Source organism: Monodon monoceros, unplaced genomic scaffold (assembly GCF_005190385.1).
Source record: "Monodon monoceros isolate NGI ecotype Baffin Bay Population unplaced genomic scaffold, NGI_Narwhal_1 Super_Scaffold_1, whole genome shotgun sequence".
In the NCBI taxonomy this organism is placed as follows: Eukaryota; Metazoa; Chordata; class Mammalia; order Artiodactyla; family Monodontidae; genus Monodon; species Monodon monoceros.
The window spans coordinates 769152-791618 of record NW_021703765.1 but is presented as its reverse complement, the minus strand read 5'-3'; the positions used below and the strand labels follow the sequence as shown (position 1 = coordinate 791618).

General features: G+C 44.8%; 1 protein-coding gene across 16 annotated transcripts in view; it reads left to right on the top strand.

Annotated features, from left to right (window-relative positions):
• Nucleotides 1-22467, top strand: part of ATP9B (ATPase phospholipid transporting 9B (putative)) — a 217961-nt gene that overhangs the window by 140211 nt on the left and 55283 nt on the right. For all 16 annotated transcript variants that reach the window (XR_003794415.1, XR_003794414.1, XR_003794417.1 and 13 more), the window contains one exon: nucleotides 17826-17968. Coding sequence is in view for 9 of the 16 variants with exons in the window: in XM_029228447.1 (XP_029084280.1) it covers nucleotides 17826-17968 (143 nt within the window). In the remaining 7 variants the exon portion in view is untranslated. The remainder of the gene's footprint in view (nucleotides 1-17825; nucleotides 17969-22467) is intronic.

Genomic DNA, 22467 nt, shown 5'->3' with positions numbered 1-22467 from the left:
GTGAACCCCATTGACCCTGCTGTGAACCCCACTGCCTGGTGTGAACCGCACTGACCCTGGCATGAACTCCACTGACCCTGGTGTGAACCCCACTGCCTGGTGAAGCCCACTGACCCTGGTGTGAAGCCCACTGACCCTGGTGTGAACTCCACTGACCCTGGTGTGAATCCCACTGCCCGCTGGTGTGAACCCCACTGACCCTGGTGTGAACCCTACTGACCCTGGTGTGAACCCCACTGACCCTGGTGTGAACCCCACTGCCCACTGGTGTGAAGCCCACTGCCCCCCTGGTGTGAACCCCACTGACTCTGATGTGAACCCCCTGCCCGCTGGTGTGAAGCCCACTGCCCGCTGGTGTGAACCCCACTGACCCTGGTGTGAATCTCATTGCCCCGTGGTGTGAACTCCACTTAGCCTGGTGTGAACCCCGCAGCCCCATGTGAACCCCACTGCGAGCCCCACCCAGTGCCAGCTCAGCCGGCCTCCTGGGGCTGAGTCTCAGGGTCAGCACTGCCCATCTTAGCTGTTAACCCAGTCCTTCCCGCATGTCCTTCTGCAGCTGCCAACAGACAGCTCCTATTCCCATATCTCTTAAGCACATCTTTTTTTCTTGGGAATTCCCAGGGTTTTTTCCTTTGCTTTCATTAATCTTGTTTTTCTTCGTTTCTGTTGCTTGTATCAGTTCTGAAATGTTATGTGATGTCACCTCACTACTATTTCTGTTGTATGATGCGAAAGGCCAAGTAAGAACTCTCTTCCTTCTTGTTTCTGGGGCACTTCTATCTTTAACTGATAGAAACCATTGAACAATATTCAACTTTTATTTTTTTAATATTTTATTTAATTCTCTTTATTCTCTTTATTTTTTTAATTCTCTTTAACTTCTTTCTTTAGTAAACTGACAATGTCAGTATGTATATCCTGTTTTTCTTCTTAAGAGTTTCCTGTGCTATACAGCAGGTTCTCATTAGTTATCTGTTTTATACGTAGTATCAATAGTGTATATATGTCAAACCCAATCTCCCAGTTCATCCCACGTCCACTTCCCCCCCTTGGTAACCTTAAGTTTGTTCTCTACATCTGTGTCTCTACTTCTGCTTTGCAAGTAAGTTTGTCTGTACCATTTTTCTAGATTCCACATATAAGTGATATTATACAATATTTGTTTTTCTCTTTCTGACTTACTTCACTCTGTATGCCAATCTCTAGGTCCATCCACATCTCTGCAAATGGCACTATTCCGTTCCTTTTTATGCCTGAGTAGTATTCCATTGTATATATGTACCACATCTTCTTTATCCATTCATCTGTCGATGGATGTTTAGATTGCTTCCATGTCCTGGCTATTGTAAACAGTGCTGCAGTGAACATCGGAGTGCATGCTTTGTATATCCTTTTAAAAAGTCTGATTATATGGGACTTCCCTGGCGGTCCAGTGGTTAATACTCTGCGCTTCCACTGCAGGGGGCACAGGTTCGATCCCTGGTCAGGGAACTCAGATCCCACGTGCCGCATGGTGTGGCCAAACAAAAAAAGTCTGATTACAAAATGAGAAAGGTACAAGGCTTTCTGCAAATCTGGCTTGTTCTAGTTTTTCCATCAACAATTTTCTATTTAGGGTAACATATTCAGTCAAGCTTGGAGAGACTTACTAGACAGAATTATGACTGTACCTCTGTTTAGCTTCATAATATCTCATGCCTACTTCAGCACGATACTTTTCCTTGTTTTTCACAGTCTGAGGATGCAATTATACAGATTTAGCAGAGGGATGAAAACCATAAAACGTAAAAAGTATAGAGGGCACTGATTTAGGGGCCTAAGCCTTACATTTGACTCAACCAAGTTTGCTTTCCCATTGCAAAGTTTCCATTAAACTATGAGTAGCGATACTTTTAGTATTTATGAAATGCGCTTCTGCATTTAATAAAGGATAGATTAAAAATTTTTTTGTTTTGCAAAATACACAATTCTGAAAAGTAAAGTGCTTTTTCTTCTACTGACCTAACACTCTTGTTTTTTTTGAATTTTATTTTATTTATTTTTTTGTACAGCAGGTTCTTATTAGTCAGCAACTTTATACACATCAGTGTCTACATGTCAATCCCAATCGCCCAGTTCATCACACCACCACCACCACCACCGCCCGTCACTCCCCGCCTTGGTGTCCATATGTTTGTTCTCTACATCTGTCTGACCTAACGCTCTTAAAAGGCTTTTCCAGCTTAAGGAAGAAAAGCTGTTTCATAGAAATTCTCTACAGAATTAAAGATGTTTGAGTCAGCTGATCCAGTTTACTTTGTCTGTCAAGGAAAATAGTACAAGACATAACTCCTGTAACTCTAAAATGAATGTATGTTCCGTAGATGGTTGTGTCACTGACAGCACAAAGCAAACGATCAGAACGCTTTACAGGGCACGTCAGAGCCCCTCAGGCCAGCAGCTTGCAGTTACGTGTCTCCAATGACGATGTTCTTTGCGCGAACGCATTAAAATGCTGCGTAACAGTCTAGTCGGTCAGAAACAACCGTCTTGCCAGTGCTGGGTCAGGAAGGGTTTACCCACGTGCGGCGGATGTGGGCAGTACAAGCACGATGGTGTTCCACGAGGCGACAGCGCGTTCCTTCCGAGCAACACTTGAGAACCTCTTGCCAATAGGGTGTGTTTGTGTAAACGCTCATGTCCATGAGAGCTTGTGTGGCTTGGGAGGCAGTTTTCCTCTCATGTTCTGTAGGTCGGGCAGTCGGATCAGCGGGTGTGCAGGAGGCTTGCTAGGGAAATGCCCACACGCACATTCCACCATCTGCCCGGGGCAGCGCCTGGTGCCCTGCTCAGAGCTCTGCTCGGTCAGTACACCAAGAAGGGAGTGTCGAAAACGTTATCTACACAGGTACAAAATTCGCTTCCAAAGTTGGAATTAACTTTCCTGAAGTTTTATTGAAGGAAGATTCTTAGGAGATTTTTGTCAAGTTATTTACAAGTCAGGTGCCCTTTCTGCGACATTTTACAAGTTTGAGCTAACCTACCAGATATTTTCAGTAAGCCCTCATTTTCCAGGAAGCATGCTTGGGGAAAAGAGTTCTTTCAACCTTACTTAGACCTAGGAATGATATTTAGGCATTGACGGCTTGGGAAATTTTCAGCCTATCCAGGTTGCAGAAGATGCTAATATTAGAAGATTCAGCGTTTGGAAAGCATGCACAGGAGAGAAGTCCAAGGATGTGACTGGACAGCCTTTTGCTGAAGAGTTTAGGTGTGGTACTCATGGACCCACTTAGCCATCTCAGCAGAAGCGAGAAATAGATGGGGTTGTCCAGCAAAGACCTGTGGAGGAACCTTTTGTGTGGACATGTGGACCCCCATGACACACACGAGAGCCCCACAGAGGTTTTGAGAATATTATACCAGCAGTAACACTGCCAGCTTGGACTGGAAGGGACAGAGACAAGACAAGGTAAGAAGCCTGTCAGAATCCCAAATTCTGCAGGCTGAAAATGGGCTGATAGAGCTTCCTAGCTGTAAACATGTGCTGCGTTTTGGAAAAGGAAGAATAACTCAGAGGCCAGAGCTGGCATGGGCCAGACAGAGGGCTGTGGAGCTCTAATGCTACACCTACCTTGTATTCTTTTGGGGGAAAAACACAACTTGGTCATGGTATATAATACGCCTTCATGTATTACTAGGTTCCATTTGCTTGTAATTTTTGTGAAATTTTTGCATTGGTTTACATGAGTGAGATTGACTTATAACTTTCCTTCTCACATCATTCTTTTGGTGTTTAGTATCAAGATTATGCTATTCTCATAAAATATATTGATGAGTCTTCTCTAAAATATTTTTGTTTAAAATTGTAATTATTTATTCCTTGGACATATTTACATCAAAGGAGGCCATGTCAGCCTGAACTTTTTGTTGTGGAAAGATGTTTGACAGAGTTGATTTCTTTACTAGTTTAAATATATTTCTTAACTAGTTATAGTTTAAACAGTTAACTTTAAAGAGTTAGAAAAGCTGCTTTCAGGCTTTTAATTTCCTCTTGAGTCAGTTTTGGAAAAGTTACGGTTTTAAGGAAGTATGTCAACTGTACCTAAATATTCAAGTTTTTAAAAAAATTTATTTAATTTATTTTTTTTGGGCTGCGTTGGGTCTTTGTTGCTGCGGGCTTTCTCTAGTTGTGGTGAGTAGGGGCTACTCTTCCTTGTGGTGCAAGGGCTTCTCATTGCGGTGGCTTCTCTTGTTGTGGAGCACGATCTCTAGGTGCATGGGCTTCAGTAGTTGTGGCACGTGGCTCAGTAGTTGTGGCACGTGGGCTGTAGAGTGCAGGCTCAGTAGTTGCAGGCATGGGCTTAGTTGCTCCGCGGTATGTGGGATCTTCTGGGACCAGGGCTCGAACCTGTGACCCCTGCATTGGCAGGCATATTCTTGACCACTGCGCCACCAGGGAGCCCTCAAAGTTTTTAAATTAAGTTTTGTTAATAGTGTTTTCTTGTTATCTCTTCTTATATGTAGGATCTGTGATATTGATCTTCATTCTTGATACTTATTTCTGCCCTTTCTCTTTTTTTTCTTGATTAGTCTTCCAGTGGTTTGTCAACTTTAGCAGTCTTAAGGTTGAGTTTATTGATTTTCTATGCTATATAATATTTTTCTGTTTTATTAATGTTACCTTACCTTATTTGTTTCCTCCTACCTTCTTTGGTTTGTATTATTCTTACTTCTTCAGATAGATGCTTAATTCACTAGTTTTCACGGTTTTTCCCCTTTTTGAATATATGCAGTTTGAGGCTATAAATTTCTCTGTAAGTACTACTTTGGCTGCATCCTAAAAGTTTTCATATGTATAGTGTTTTTGTTATTGTCAACTACAGAATATTTTTAAATCTCCACTGTGATTTCTTCTTTGACCCATAGTTATTACAAAGTTATTTCTTAGTTTACAACCATATTTGACTTTTCTAAGTATGTCTTTGTTCATATTTGACTTATTGCATTGTTGTCAGAAAACATAGCATTCATTATTTCAGATCTATGAAATATGTTGAGACTAGTTGTAGGGCCTGATATTTAGTTGGTTTTTGTAAACATTCGCTGTGTGCTTGAAAAGAACATGGAATCTGAATTGTTGGCTGCAGTGTTTTATATGTCCGTTAGGTCAAGATTGTTCATCTTGTTTTTCAGCTTCTGTGTACCCCTGCTTGATTTTGTTCTTTCTTTTCTAACAGTTACTGAGGATTGTGTTTAAATCTCTGATCAGTATTGTGAATTCATCTATTTTTCCTTGGAATTCTGTCTGTTTTTGGTATCATATATTTTGTGACTTTGGCATTGACTATATACACATTTTTTTAACATCTTTATTAGAGTATAGTTGCTTTACAGTGTTGTGTTAGTTTCTGCTGTATAACAAAGTGAATTAGCTATATGTATACATATATCCCCGTATCCCCTCCCTCTTGTATACAAATTTAAATTGCTATATATTTCTTCTGAATTAGGCATTTTCTCATTACAAAGGGACTTTCTTTATCTCCACTAAAGTTTTTTGCATTAAATTCTACTTTGTTTTATGTTAATATAGTAATGCCAGCTGGCTTTAATTTGCTTGGCATGTCTTTTTCCATCTTTGTACTTTCAACTTTTCTGTGTAATTGTATTTATATGTGTCTCTTGTAAATAGCATAAAGTTTAATTTTTATCTACTCCCATAATTTTTGACTATTTAGTGCATACACAATTATTGTAATACTGTTATATTTTTAGTTTAAATCTATCATTTTATATTGTGCTTTTAATGTGACTTAACTATTCTATATTTTGTCTCCTTTCTTACCATTTTATTTATTATTTTTTATAATTCCACTTTTTTTCTAGTAGTTTGTAAGTTTTATAAACAGTTTCTGTTCTTTTAGTATTTATCCTAGAAATTAAAAACATTCTTAATTTCTCAAAGTCTAAAGGTAATCATTTCCTTTGCATGTCACCTTAGAAGTGTTTAACTCCATTTACCCCTTCTGACTTAATCCATTTTTGTCATTTATTCTAATTGTAGTTATTCTTAAACTCCAAGATATTACTGGGGTTTTTTTGTTTTTTTAATTATTTATTTATTATTTATAGCTGTGTTGGGTCTTCGTTTCTGTGCAAGGGCTTTCTCCAGTTGTGGCGAGCGGGGGCCACTCTTCATCGTGGTGCACGGGCCTCTCACTGTCACGGCCTCTCATTGCGGAGCACAGGCTCCAAATGCGCAGGCTCAGTAGTTGTGGCTCATGGGCCCAGTTGCTCAGCGGCATGTGGGATCCTCCCAGACCAGGGCTCGAACCCGTGTCCCCTGCATTGGCAGGCAGACTCTCAACCACTGCGCCACCAGGGAAGCCCAATATTACTGTTTTACACATTCCCTCTTTTAAAAAAAAATATTTATTTATTTATTTTGGTTGTGCTGGGTCTTAGTTGTGGCACTCAGGATCTTCGTTGCGGCATGAGAGATCTTTAGTTGCGACATGCAGACTTCTTAGTTGCAGCATGCAGACACCCAGTTTGCGGCATGCATGTGGGATCCGGTTCCCCGACCAGGGACCGAACCTGGAACCCCTGCATGGGGAGTGTGGAGTCTTAACCACTGGACCACCTGGGAAGTTCCTACAGATTCCCTCTTAATTTTGGTTTATCCATGTTTTGTTTTTCTTGTTGCATTTCACACCTTCCACGTAGAATAACTTTTCTTCTGTCAGAAATTTTTTTTTTTAGTTTTTGTTTAGTGCTGGTCTTTGTTGGGAACTCTCTAGATTTTTGCTTGGCTTTTCTTCTTGAAAAATAGCTTCACCTGTGTATAGATTTCTAAGTTGTCATGATTATTTTACTCTCTTTTGGCTTCCATGGCTGCTGTGTACTAGCTGTCATTTAAGTCTTACTCCCCTGTGACCCTTCCAGCCTCTTTCAGATTTCCTCTCTGTTGTTGGTGTCCTGCTCTCTGATATAATATCTAGATGAATGTTTATTCTTGAATCTGTAGATAGGTTTCTTTCATTCATCCAAGAAAATTCTTAGTTTGTCTTTTTAAATACTGCCTTTGCCCTATTTTGTCACCTATCTTTCAAGGTTGGTTAGATATCCACACTGTACCCTTTGTTTCTCCTGTTTTTACTTTTGTATTTCCCACCTTTTTGTCTCTGTGCTTTATTCTATTAATAAATAGTATTCCTAGTGCCCTGTCTTCCAAGTCACTAATTTCATCTTTGGCTGTGTCTAATCAGCTATTAAACCAATCAGTTTCTTAATTTCAGTTATTGGTATTCTTTTAGTTCTAAAAATTTTATTCAATTTCTATATCACATTGACTGCTTCATTTTTATATTTGCCTATTCCGTGCAAGTATTCTTCTAATTGTTCATGTGTATCCAGGTGTTTTATAGTTTGTGTCTGTCACGTGTAATATCTGATGCCTTTCGCAGTTTTGTTCTTTTGTATTTTTTCCTTGTGGCTCTTGTTCGTGGTATGTTGTTTGACTGGGTACTGTGTGGTGTTTGCTGTTGTGTTGTGCTGTGGTTTATTTGGGTTTTGTTTGTTTGTTTGCAATTATATTTAAAAAGCTAACTATAGGAATCGTTTGAAATAAAGGATGAAAATATGTTTTTCCAACACAAATACCCTGCTTCTGAACTGTGTACTTGGAGGTACTGCCTGTCTTGGAACATCTTCATCCAAGTTCAAGGTTCACAGTTACTGAATTATTCAGGAAATGTGAGCCTGGCTCCATCTCCACATGTAGGTGCCTTGGTCCAGGTTCTCTCTAAGTTTGAGAGTTAGCCCTTCATGGCCCCGCCCGTCATGGGAAGGAGGCCCTCTTGTTGGACCTCCACCTTTTGATGTTCCTGGTCTTTACTTTTGCTCCTTGCACAGGTGGACTATGGAAGAGCAAGTCCAAACTCCTGGGGAGGGCGTGTGCTCTCAGGGCAAAGGAGATTGTGTGGTCGTCCCTGACCTCTCTGGTAGCTGATTTGGATTTAGTCCAGAAATTTCTCACTATCTACTCAGTTCTTTATTTCTTTTAAGAATTTTTTAAAAAATTATACAGTATTTCTTATTGTTTTCAGTGGGAACATTGGTTCAAATAAAATACCTCCCATTACCCTAGGTCACAGAACTTTTTTGCAATTTTTCTTTTTTTTTGACTGTGCTCTGCAGCTTGTGGGATCTTAGTTCCCCACCCAGGGATTGAACCCAGGCCATGGCAGTGAAAGCGCCAAGTCCTAACCACTGGACCACTAGGGAATTCCCTGCAATTTTTGTGTGAAGGAAGTTATACAAATTTGATTAACTTCCATGGCAGTACTTCCTAACCTAAAATTTTGAGGTCTCAAATATGATAAACCTTATTCTTGAGAATGCACCAAGCTTTCTTTTAACAACAAAATACAACTATATCATAGAAAACCTGGGAAATGAAGGCTTTTAAAAAAACATCACTTGGATAAATGAACTATAGCATATCTATACAATGAATACTATCCATCAATAAAAAGGAATAAACTGTTGATCCATATGATAACTTGGACATAACATTCTTGAAGTTACAAAAGTATAACGGTGGAGACTAAATCACTGGTTGCCATGGGTAGGGCTGGGACAGGTGTGACTCGAGGGGGAGGGGTAGGAGGATCCTTGCTATGATGGAAACGTCTGTGTCCTGGGGGAGACGGGTGGACAGGGTGGTGATGGGAGTCTCTCCGTGAGACACAGAGCAGAGAGTGTGTGTAAAGCTGGCAGAGCTTGGATCAAATCTGCATTTGAGTTAACCGTATTGTCGCATCAGGTCTGTGTTTGGGTAACATGCAGTGGTCGTGCAACATGTTACCTTCAGGGGAAGCAAGTGAAGAGCACACGGGACTCTCTGTCCTGTTGGCCACTTCTTGTGAGTCTAAACTATTTCAAAGTTAGAAGTCATTAAAAAGCACCCTTGATCTAGGAGAGTGAGTATCTGTCTTAGAGGCAGACTGCAGGCTCTTGAATCAGGGGGTGTGAGTCTGCTTTCTTGCGTTGATGCCATGACAGCTCTGGCCGCGGGCAGGTCTCCCAGCCTCTGCACCTCAAGCGTTCTCACCTGTTTCTCCATGGGGCGAAGTTGTGTATAAAGCAGCGCGCCAGGAGCGTGACTCTGCTCTTGGTGCCTTTGTCCTTCTGGCTCTTCTTACACTCAGCTTCTTGTATCAATTGGTGTTGGCTTTTAATAGAATGCTGAGTACCTCTTTCGTCTTATCAAATACATTTACTACCTCATTTGCCTTTTAACTAGACTATGGTGTTTCTTCATGAAAGAGCTACTGATGCAGTTTTTAGATGATGTGAGTGTAAGGCAAAGGGGGATAACGACTAGCCGAACAGCCCCTGGGGAAGGATGGCCGCTGCTGTCTGGGTGTGGCTGGAACAGGGAGCCCGGCAGGCCCTCGGGCTCTTGCCGCGCCTGTGGACTCTGCTTCCCTCTGGCCAGCGCCCTCCTCACCTGGCTACACATATGGCGTTGGAGGCCTCGGGCTCACGCTCTGCTTGCTTAATTACACTCGTGAAAAGCGAGTACTTCTCTCCAACCCGTTGAGGAAAACTCCCGAGAGGGGCACCAGCCTCCCGGTGCCACTGCTTGCCTGCATGCAGTGTGGACTGTCCAGGCCCAGCACGGGGGTGGTCGTACCCACTGGCCGTGCAGGGTAGGCTCTGAGAGCGCGGGGCCGCCTCCTGCCAGCCCTGGGGCCCCGCTGCGTGGGTTCGCCGTGGGCAGTGTTCCCTTCGGGACGAGAGCCGAGCTGAGCTGAGCTTCTGCAGCCGGGGAGGCTCCTGACTTTCTGCCCCCGCCTTTCCCTCCATCAACTTCGTTATTAAGATTCTGCTGGATCTGGCATGTTTGCCCTGTTTCCTTTTGCTATTCCTTCATCCTTTGACTTTTGGAGACATTTTAAGGTGTATCTGTTAAATTGCTTGTAATTAGTGTATTGATTTATTTGTTTAGAAACTGAGAGACGTGCTATTTTTAATAGGAATATTTACCCTTTCACATAATTGACACAGACTATTTGGCCTCATTTCTGCTGTGGGTATTTGTACTGTTGCTACACAGATGTTTTACATGCACGCGTGCGCATACAGCCCTGCAAGCCCCCCCCTCCCCCCCAAATGCGGCCTGAAACCACTGTGAATGCTGGGAGAATCCTGAATTCCTCTGTCTCCATTCACCCCAAGATTTGACCCTCTGATCAGTATTTGGTTGTTGTGGGACCTGAGAAGATGGACTGATTCTCCCTGAAGAACCTTCTGGGTTTGTGCCCGTCCTCCTGACGTGGGAGACGCGCTCTCAGAACTGCAGGACCCGTGCTTACCGAGCCCACGGCCTGTGCCACCTCCAGGCTTTCTTTGGTTCCGTCCACCTTGAACACTGAGGCTCAATTTATTTTTTGAAACACTACTTTATTTTGAATCCCCAGTCCACCCACGCCCACTCCAAAACTTGATAATGTGGTTTAGAATTTTGCTTCTACCAATTTCAACTACCTTCCATACTTAACTAGATTTTCTGTTCCTTGGGACCCAAGGCTACATTTTGTTTATCCTCTTGTGTGTTGCAGTGGATACAAATCACAGGGGCAGTTAGCCTGTTGGGGGGAATATCCGATCCGCCAGTGGCGGAACGTCCATGTCTTCTGAGCCCCAGAGCCTGGCTGACCCCCTGCCTTCCTAGGTGGCACCCACATGCTGCCTGCCCCCATGCTTTCCATTTCAGCTCTGCCTTTTCTGTGAAACCTTCTCTGGCTGTTCAGGGCCAGTGATCATCCGCTCCACCAGCACGACTCTCAGCCGCCCGCTTTGATGCGCTGTTGCTGACACGTGGCATTTTCCAGGTGCTGTCACCAAGGCTGTCATCAGCGCAGATCATGGAACTAGTACATTTGGGAATTAGGAATCCATACAAGTCATATGTAACATCATTCCTGTAAAATTCCATTAACCCATGCTTCCCCCCAGTGCGGCAGCTTCAGGGGAATTTAGGGGGTTGATGTGACAGGAGTGGACTATCTGGAAAAAGGAACCTAGAATCACTTCCAGTTTCTGGCTTGGGTGACGGGTAGATCACACCAGTCACTGGTGGGAGAAGCGTCTCCTCCTCCTTGAGCAAGCATAAATTTGCTCTTATTTTGTTTGGCACAGGACGGGGAGGAAGTGGGAAAACTAGCCTCCGTCGTGCATATATTCATTTAAAGGTATTTGTGGTAAATCTGAGGTCAGATACCCTGTAGGCAGTAGAATATGCAGTCTGAAGCCCGGGAGAAAGGGTCAAACCAGTAACAGAATATTACCTTCCCAGTGCGTGGCCGTGGGTGAATTCACCTAGTGAAAACATTTTGGAACCATCCCTTGCCATCGGTGGTGTCATGAAAATTTTAAAGAATCACAGAATGAAAAATTTGGGGGGGAAATTCAGATAAAATAGCATCTGTGCTTTTTCCTTTAAATGACAATTTACAGGAAAAGGTTTTGATTACTTTAGATAAAACTTGTCATTTAAATGACTTTTCTTTTGCTCAGACTAGGATCCAAACATACGTCTCACTTCGGAGGAAAGCGTGCGAATTATTTCAGGTAGATTCACTCCCTGTGGAGCCTGGTGTGAGCTGGGGCTGTTTCACCTGGTTCTGATAAATGCTGCAGGTTTAATTGTAACCAATTAAGTTGAAATGTAGCAGGCCTCATGGGGCGCCAGTGGGGTCACACTGCATGTTTTAGCAAAGTACACCTCACTTACTCAGGGTCCAGGTTACCTCCTCAGACACTTTTGTAGCTGTAAGATGAGACTGTTTGGAAAAGGAAGTGCCACCATTAAGATGATCTTATGTTCTAAAATTAACCTTGTGCTTTCTTCCTGTAGTGTAAAGCAGGTTCATACATGTTCCTCTTGGTGACACCCCTGAACACCCTGGCCCATGAAGATGGTTTATTTCATTTTTCTTATTTTATAACAGTAGAGGTCACAAGTGCCTCTGGTTCAGCTGACCATCTAAACTTGCAATGACTTTTCCACTTATTTGGAGTAGGTCTCTAGATAATTTCACAGTTGCTAAATTAGCAACATAATTTAGCTTAAATATATATATGGTATCTATTACTTTATAATCTGTTACTGTAATACTCAAAATAGTAGGCTTAACATATATTTTTTTGTTCACAAATCATGTAACTATAAAGTACTAGTCGAATAGAGGTCTGGGTTTTTAAATTCCATAAAATTAGAACATTACTAAAAAGTAAGTTAAATATGGTGATGATAATTACTCTGTCAACCTGGTGTTTGAAGTTTGAGCTAGAAATTTTTTGCATTAAAAAGCAAATTATTGTATTAATTTTTTTTTTTTTTTTTGCGGTACGCGGGCCTCTCACTGTTGCGGCCTCTCCCGTTGCGGAGCACAGGCTCCGGACGCACAGGCTCAGCGGCCATGGCTCACGGGCCCAGCCGCTCCGCGGCATGTGGGATCTTCCCGGACCGGGGCACGAACCCGTGTCCCCTGCATCGGCAGGCGGACTCCCGACCATTGCGCCACCAGGGAAGCCCTGTACTAACATTTGATCAAGATGTACCATGTGAATCAGAGTAAACTTAAGCTCTACTTCCTACCTGTATGGTATTATTGTCCTAGTTGAAGGTGTTTTTCCTTTTAATAGTTTTTCACTTGTAAACCATGAACTTGCGTTCTGCAGTAGTTCTGCTTTATTTTTCTGAACGTGAAGGTTATCTCCATTCCCTTTTTCACTAGTAATTACTGCTTTATACATTCCTTGAGGGGATTTAGGTTTGTAGTCAACCTAAACTATTCCAGTGGTATTGATTTGTGATGTAGTATTTCATGAAGTATTATATTCTTACAGTTCTGTATAGCAGTGGTTGTATTAGTAAACCCTCTCTGGCCCGGATCTCAGGAGCACGACCTGGAGGAACCTGAGAGATGCTCCTTTGGTTCCCGCTCAGCCCCGTGCCCAGTGCAGACTGCAGGCTCTTGAGAAAGGCCCGTCCGGCTGCAGATAGGAACCCACTTGCCTTGAGATCCCTGAGGCAGGCTGATGTCTTCAAAAGTAATTCGACCAAAAGCTGCAAGGAGACCACAGCACACAGAGAAGAGCCCTGTCTTCCCGACTCCAAGGAGCCAGCTGGGCCGTCTTTACAGGGGTCACATGCCCCGCCCAGGCCTTGCCCCTGCTCTGTGCCCACCAGGCTCCTGCTCGTTCGTTGGCCATCTGGCCTGCATGTTACCAAGTGACTCTGACTCTCACTTTATCCCCTGACTCCTGGAGACTGTCTTATGACCACACCCAAATCACAGATAAGTCCCTGTAAAATCCTTCTTTTTTTCCTTAAATTTATTTATTTTTATTATTTATTTATTTTTTAAATTTTTGGCTGCATTGGGTCTTCGTTGCTGCACACGGGCTTTCTCTAGTTGTAGTGAGCGGGGGCTACTCTTCTTTGCGGTGCACGGGCTTCTCATTGCCGTGGCTTCTCTTGTTGCAGAGCACAGGCTCTAGGCCTGTGGGCTTCAGTAGTTGTGGCTCATGGGCTCAGTAGTTGTGGCTCGCAGGCTCTAGAGCACAGGCTCAGTAGTTGTGGCACATGGGCTTAGTTGCTCCGCGACACGTGGGATCTTCCCAAACCAGGGTTCGAACTCATGTCCCCTGCATTGGCAGGCGGATTCTTAACCACTGCGCCACCAGAGGAGTCCTGTAAAATCCTTCTTTTTCTTCTTCCAACCTTCCTAGCACCCTGAACTCTTCCTGGGCGGCTGCTACTTAGTGCCTATTGGCAGGACACTCCCCAGTACTTTGCCAGCCTTTCCTCCTGGCTGGCCACCCCTCCGGGCGCCTCCCTACAGCTGATGGGAGACCCCTGGGGCTCACACAAGCCAGGTGCTGTGTGCAGGCGATGGCACGTCCTGGACCAGTGCCCCTGGGGCAGGGGAGGCCCGGGGACTGCGGTGCTCTCCTCGCAGGTCACCTTGTGCAGGCCGTGTCCTCACCCTCCTAGCAGGGTTCGGAAGTGCCGAGAGCTAGTGAGGGGCTGCTTTACAAGGCCTGTGTCGCTGTCAGAGATTTTCTTTCTGACCAGTACAGGTCTTATAATCTGTAAGATGTGAAGGTTATGGACAAATGAATTGTGATTCTTTTATTTGAATTTCTCTGACTCGCCTGCAGGCTTTCTTCGCTGACTGACTCCTGGAGATCGCCTTCCAAGTGTGCGTTTATTAATAGGCAGGTCGCAGGGTTGGACACAAGCAGCTTCACCACATGGAGTTGGTCCGTCCTGTCTGCTGCTTTCCTGGTAGAATTAAGTCAGGTGCAGACTTCCCAGTAGAACTTGAAGCCTATCTGAGTGGTCTTAGGTCTGATTGTTAATGAGGACGAACGAGGCCCGGCTGGTGATGTACAAAGGTATAATTCCTCTGTCCTTGTTCTACCTGGTGATAGTCTGGGCCTGAGTGACTCCTTGCTGACTAAAGGGCTTCACCAGCCTGCCTCGGAGGCGTGCAGAAGGGCTGCCGCTCACCCACCCACGTTTTCGTGTCCTACCTGCCGTAAAAGTAGCCGCCACCCACACCCAGCGTCCTGCCTTGAGGGACAGTGGCGCCTGCACCCCTGCGCCAGGTGTTTGGTTCCTTTACTGTGATTGGATATTTTCTTTACTGGCTCTCCAAATTCTAGCCTCTTCAAGAAATGAAATTTTCTTACCTCTAAATCTAGGCCCTGTTTTCACCGTTGCTAAGGGGCCTCTCATTTGTTGGTGGTTCTTACTTTTCGCCGAAACCCTGGGATCCCTTCCTGGTTCATGGGCTGCTTCTGTGCTGGCTTCTTCCTGGGGGTATCTCAGCGTTAGCTTGAGCCGTGGCACATTTCCCCGTGCCAGCTCCTGTCGTTTCAGTGCGGTATTGTTCCACGTCCCTGGGTGTCTGCCTGCCTACGTGCACACCCCTGGATGTCTTGGATTTCCTGGTTTTCGTCGCCAGATTTCACTCTTTTTGCCACACTTATGGTTTGCATTTCATGCCTGTGCGTTCTTTTAATCAAATGAAATAAAAATCTTGTGAATAAAAATATTCTGTGTAAAAAAAATTAGACACAGCTGAACATTTTTGACACACCTGGTATATAGAGAGAGCTGCTCTGGGAACAGCTAGCAAGCAGCCCTCCCCGCAGTGGTACGTTCTTAGCGCGTGTCCTTACAGGGGGCTCTTCAGAATTCCAGGCTTGGAAGGTCTCTATTCTAGTCCTGTGCTTTCAGGCAGGATTGCAACAAAACTGTCCAAGGTAGGATGGACCACCATTTGTTTTAAGTTGCAATCTTACTATACAATTGTAACTTATGAAATTTCTAAGGTAAGTAAAAGGTCCAGAGTCTAGTGGCAAATGCCCTTGTGTTTGCCATAGATTTAACATGTTCAGTCTTTGTTCAGATCCTTTTTCTTTTTAAGAAGGTAGATGTCATAAAGTCATGGACCTTCCCTCTCTCTGCTCCTGCCTTCCCCAGAGGTGATTTTTCTCCCGAAATTGGGGTGGGTCCTTTCTGTTCATGTTTTTATGGCCTTGGTGCATATGGTGGGACCCGCGAACATTATAAAGTTTTGTGTATTTTTAAAACATTCATAAATATGATTGTGTTAAGTGTATTTGTACCTCGGTTTGCTATTGCCCCAATTTTAACTATACTGTTGCTGGGCGGCTTGGATGCTTTCATGATCAGTGCCGCACGGGCGGCATCCTGGTACGTGCTGCTGGGCGCACGTCGGGGCTTCTCCTGTGGGCCGATGGCTGGAAGAGGCGCGGCCGGGAGCACTCTGGCTGGTCTTAATTTCACTGCGTGCCGCCAAGTCCTCTCTAAGTGGCTCCACTGTTACACTTCTCCTTGCAGTTCATTAAAATACTTGTTCCCCACATCCTCACTAATGTTTGCTGTTGTCAAGCTCTTCTGTTTTGTTTCACAGTTCTCTAATATCCTAAATATTCTGAACTCGTGTTTAGAATAACTTTGTGGTTATCCACGAAGATGATGGTGTGTGGTAGAGGCATCAAAGGAAAGAGGGCTTTTATTCAGGCCCTTGCTGGTTGGAAGCAGGAAAGGGATGAGCAGTCTGGAGCCCCACACGGGACCCCGATGGACTGTCCACAGAACAATGTCTTCCCCCCCGTGGGAGATGGTGGTATCGCGAGGGTGTCCAGGGAACAGGTTTCAGACGTGGGGAGTTTGTGTATGTGGAATTTGGGTTTTGGAGAAAGAATCACGGGGAAAAGTTGGGTCAGAGAGTAACACGTAGACGTCTAAGGTGACGGGAGTGTGTGGGGAGACGCGAGGGGGACAGGCGTGTGCAGCACGACTCTGGATGCGGGCTGCCGGGGAATGCCGGTTGCGGTCTGGATGGCTCCATGGGCTCCGCAGAAGGCTTGTCCCAGGGGTGCTGAGGCCAGAGGGCAGCGGACCCTGCACAGGGCAGAGCAGTCCCCGGGCGGAGCGCCTCAGCCGGTGTCCTGCAGGCCCTCCTCCTGGACCACCTGCCCGCGTCCTGCACAACGGGGCTGCTTAAAAATGGGTCAACGAGAAAAACGAATTTCGACAAATCATACACATATGTGTTTACATTACGTTTTACATGAATTCATAGAAATGTATGTTCATTCAACAGTCTGTTAATGTAGAGCTCTGGCCCTTTTTTGTATGTTTTGTAAGTATGTTTTGAAAATCTACGTTTTCCTCATACAAAGAGGTATTCGTAGTGCATGGTTTATAATTTCCACTTTGGATTTCCTTACGGCGGAGGGAAAGTGATTTTACAGATCTGTCTGGTGAGAATTTTCCCGAAGATTTAAGTTCCATGTTTTTTGTCTCACCCACACCTTATTAAAAATATTTTTTTAAAACAATTCATCACTATCCAATCTTTCAAAACCATTCCATTTCACTGAAGTGGAAAAACATCTCTTGATTTCTGTTAATAATCCCATTTCATCAAATTACATAACATCAGTGTGTACACCTGGCACGGGTGGGCCACAGCGGCTCTTGGTCGGTGGAAGGAGACGGTCAGTGTTGTGTCGGAGGGCAGCTTACAGGTACTGGTGCCGTGGACATCCGTCACCCCAGCAGAACGGTGCATGCCGGGCGGGTCCACCGTAGGCGTAATTTGGGCCGTGGCTCAGCCGGCTCGGGGGTCGTGGCTCTGACCCTGAAGTCCAGGCTCCGCGAGGCGGGCTGGCCCCGCCCCCCACTCTCAGCCTTTCTGGTCCTCTGGTCTCAGGGCCTGGCCCAGGGGCTCGCGCGCTCAGAGGGCCTTCCGCCTGCCCGGTCCTCCCCGCGGAGCCTGTTCCTCTCCCACAGGGCGCTCATCACACTGGGGACGCTTCTTTGCTTTTGTAAAATGACGGGCCAGATATCCCGACCCGTTTCAGATGTTGATTCCCAGGAAGGCCGGCGACTTCCTTCCACATGGCGCTCTCCCCTTTGAGCCTGGATGGGGAGCTGCGCTGCGTCCACCTTTCCCAGGTCCGGCCGCCGTCGCAAACCGGGCTGGAGGGCCGAGTAGGGGCACCTGCTTCACCGGCATCTGCCGACACGCTCTGGGCGTGGGAAAAGACGCCTGTTGACTCAAATGTCAACATGTTCATTTATCTTAAAGTCTGAAATCCAATATGATCTGTTTATTCCATGTAAATTAAAGACAGTGCATTTAAGTAAATAAATTTATATGGAAGACCTGGACGTGAGGTGTTGGATCACACTAATGACTGCGATGGGTTTTCTTTGGCAGTTTGCGTGTGAACCTGGACATGGGCAAAGCCGCCTACGGGTGGATGATTATGAAAGATGAGAATATTCCCGGCACAGTGGTCCGGACCAGCACCATCCCGGAGGAGCTGGGGCGCCTGGTGTACCTGCTGACCGACAAGACAGGTACCGCTGTGTGCGCGTTCACCTCTGGAGGCATCTAGTGGCGGGGGGATCCTGGCGTGTCTGTGCCCACACACGTTTATGGTGTGTGTGTGTGTGTGTGTGTGTGTGTGTGTGTGTGTGTGTGCGCGCGTGCGTGCACCTGCACGAGTTTGAGAAGCAGAGTATTGAATTCATGGTTAGAATTCCCCAGACTCGGGACTTCTCTAGTGGCACAGTGGATAGGAATCTGCCTGCCAATGCAAGGCACACGGGTTCGAGCCCTGGTCCGGGAAGATCCCACATGCCGCGGAGCAGCTAAGCCCATGCGCCACAATTACTGAGCCTGCACTCTACAGCCTGCGAGCCACAACTACTGAGCCCGCGTGCCACAACTACTGAAGTCCGCGGGCCTAGAGCCCACGAGCCACAACTACTGAGCCTGCGTGCCACAACTGCTGAAGCTTGCACGCCTAGAGCCCGTGCTCTGCAACAAGAGAAGCCACCGCAATGAGAAGCCCTCACACCACAACGAAGAGTAGCCCCTGCCTGCCGCAACTAGAGAAAGCCTGTGCGCAGCAACGAAGACCCAAAAATAAATTAATTAAATTAAATAAAAGAAACTCCCCAGACTCAGCCTTTGAAACTGGCCTCCAGCTAATCTTCATCTTCTAACGTAAGAGTATCATCAGAATTAGCAAAATGTGACATTCTTACAGATTTAAAAGACGTATTTCTGTATTTTGAACTTTCTACAGCCTTACAGTTGTGTTTTTGTTTTAAGTACCTGTATTAACACCTCTCTATTGGCTTCTTAAGAGCAAAAAGGGCTTGTTTATTATAGAATGATAATTATGAGCTATTAGAAGAAAATAACAATAAGATATGTGAATTTGGTATTTTAACAGTGACATTCTCCTAAAGAGCTGCACCACAAATGAGTTATCCCACCCTAAGTTTGCATGCTCCAAATTCTCTTTGTCCTTATTTCATTTTTTTCTTTCTTTCATCAGAGAATTCTTGTCAATCCATAACATACTAAGTAAAAGACAAATTGAATCCAGAACTATAACAAGAGCCATATCTAAGGGTTAAAATCCCTTTTTGATTTGTTGATTCATGGTGTAAATTCCTAGTAATTCTTAGTGAACCAGAAGTAAAAGAATATTTCTATAACCGGTAAAGAAAATATGTCTTGAATAAAATTAAAAACTTTATTTTTAATAAAATATTAGAAGAGTCCTCACTATAGTCAGGAAGAAGAAAGACTAATCTGTACCATGCTTTGATTTAACATTTATTACTCCAGCCACTGCTGTGAGACAGGAAATAGAAGGTCCACAACCAAAAGAAGAAACATATTTACAGATATAATGATCAACCAAGGAAATGAACTGCTAAAAATAAGAAATCAGTAAAGTGACAGCTTACAAATTAAAATAACAATAGCAGTAAAAATAGCTCCCTTATGTGTAGAATAGACTGAAGAAGAAAGGTCCCATTCGCGATAGCTCAAGTACATGTAAAACATGTGGGCATAAACTTGGGGATGAAGAAAGTGACCAGACCTGACCGAGAAACGTAAAAGACTGGCATTAGTGGAGAGGTGTACCGTGTCCCGAATGTGAAAATTCAGTATTCTATAGCAGCCAGCCTTCATAAGGAATTTGTAAGTTTACTGCAGTTCAGTCAAAATCCAGTTGTTGGATCGTATTTGGTTTTCATTAGGACTTGTCTTGGTGGGACATTGAGGAATTGACCCGTAAGGTAATGCTCCATAAATCAGAATAACTCAGAAATAACAACTTGATGGCCTCAGGGTCAAGAAGGTAGACAGAGGGCTTCCCTGGTGGCACAGTGGTTGAGAGTCCGCCTGCCGATGCAGGGGACACGGGTTCGTGCCCCGGTCCGGGAAGATCCCACATGCCGCGGAGCGGCTGGGCCCGTGAGCCATGGCCGCTGAGCCTGCGCGTCCGGAGCTGTGCTCCACAACGGGAGAGGCCACAACAGTGAGAGGCCCGCATACCGCAAAAAAAAACAAAAAAAAACAAAAAAGAAGGTAGACAGAGAAAATGCCTTCCCAACTCACTGCACGAATGGGAGAAACTTTAAAGGATAAATCTTTAACGATACTAGAAATCAAGCAAAAGTGCCATTAGATGATCCAGAAATTGGAATTCGTTTGATGGAGAAGCAGGAACACAGCAAACCCAAACTCAAAATGGCTCATGAAGAGATCCTACAGAAATGTACGAAAATGTCTCCAAAACAGAGTCCTGGGGAGATACTAAATTCCTAGCCAACTTGGATCTGCAGCGAGATACAGGGAGTCATGAGGCTGCCCATCATCAAGAGAGGACCGCCCTGAGCCCCTGGCTACAGCACCAGGCAGCCTGGCCTCTATTGATACATACAATCAGAAACCAGGAGCCACCAAGATGAGATCAAAGTCCAATTCAACCAGGCGAACTGTTCCCAAAGAAAACAAATTCAATGGTTTTTTTACACAGACACCAAGAAGAACCATCAGGAAAATGTCTAGAATTGTAAGAGTTCAATTACATACATCAACTCAGTATTCAAAGTTAAACTGCATTTCTCTGTACCAGCAACAATTGGGACACTTAATTCTAGAAATGCCAATTAGAATAGCAACAAAAAAGTATAAAGTAATTAGAAATAAATTTTAACAAGAAATGGGTAAGAACCATGCGGATGTATGTTTTTAAATTTTAAAAGACCTTTTACAGAGACCTAATTCAATGGGTGGACACCCTGTTCTCGTGAGTAGGACACCTTAATGCAATGAACGTGTCATTCCTCCTGCATTAAAAATCTGACGTGTCTGCAAGTACAGGACGAATGGGGAAGTCCTACTCACTGTTGGTGGGAGCGGCACGTGGCACACTGCCTTGTAAAGCGGGTCTTGCGCATTTCAGCCCAGCGTCTGTTCCTTAAAGAAGCATCTGCACCAGGAGATGTACCAGGATGTTCACAGCGATGTTCTGGCCACAAGAACAAACGGTCCGGATGTGACACAGAGAAAGTCACCACCAGGACAACGGCACACTGTGGCATGTCCTTACAAGAACACACAGCAGTGACACGGAGTGCAGGCGTTTACCTCCGCATGGACGGGCGCCGCGGGGAAACACTGAGCAGGGGAAGGGTTGGGGGCAGGGATGCCAGATGCAGCCCTGGGCTCATCCTCGGGCCTGGCCCCCACCAGCTGCCTTTCCTGCCACCTTCCAGAGGCCTTCTGCGGGCACCTCCTGCACCATTCCTGAGCTTGTGGTCGTGCTTATCCGGGGGAAGCAGGTCTGGTCTGGACCAGAAGTCCTCTTGTGGACATTTTAAATCTGCCTGTAATGGTCCTAGAGTGATATTGACCTATTATTTCATCTTAATTTACAAACAGAAAGCACACGCCTGAGAACACACAGTAAACTCAAGGCTCTGTGTCTCTGGCTGTTTGATATCAGTAAGTAAAGGTTTTGTGACATTATTTGTCCTTAAAAGGCTAGCTTTTATTTTGCATTTTAAACAATAATGGGTTTATTGTTCTGTAGCTCCTCCATTTTTCTTTGTTGAATTGGAGTTACTTTCAGGGTAAGGATAAGTGGTTTTTGCCCAGAGTCATAAAGACAAAGTCTCACTTTTCCCACATTTCACTCTGCTGCTTTTAAAAGGCAAGAACATCGCTTCTTAAGGTTTTAGCTTAATAAATAATCTTGGTTCCTGAGATTTTTTTTTTAAATCACAGAAAAGTTATATAAAATTTATTAGAGAAAATATTTTGCATTTCATTTTCTAAAAGGCCTTTTTATGCTAGAAGTCATGTTCTGATGTTGAAGCCGTGCAGAGGTTTTTTTGAATTTTTTGGTCTAGAATTTTTTCCAGGCCCTTTTCAGTAATCCCAAGGTGAACGCCATCTGTGGAGCACCTCCTGTCGGTGTCAGAGGCAGGGGAGGAAGGCAGTCTGCAGACATCTCAGTGGCCCAAGCGTCAGCTGAGAAGGTTAGGAATGAGCTGTTGGCAGGAGCCTTCCGTGGCTCCCGAAACTGTGAGGTGGTCCTTCGTGTGGCTGCAAATTGGGTTTGTGCTTCATCGATAAGCTTTCTGACGAGAAGCGTCCATCACAGTGTCTCTTATTTGCCACAGCAGAATAGAAAATGAAGTATCCCAGTAATTGCATTCTAGTTTCCTTCTCGTGGACAAGAAAGCGATGTGCTATAATTAGATTTGATTGGAGTGCACGTTTCCGGTAAGATCTGAAATTAATGATGTTGCTATAGTGACACATCTGCGGCCACCAGTGCGTGAAACATAAAGTAATTCATTCGACAGGAGTAGACATCTGTTAACTGCCAGGATGCAGAGCGTATTGACACTGACCAGAAATACTAGGCGTTATGTGCTCAATGCGCAAACGACGCTGAACCCGGAGGACAGATCGTTTGCGCTGAACCTGCTGGGAGGACCTCCACCTCCTCCCTGGCTACCCCGACAATGCCATTGTTTGA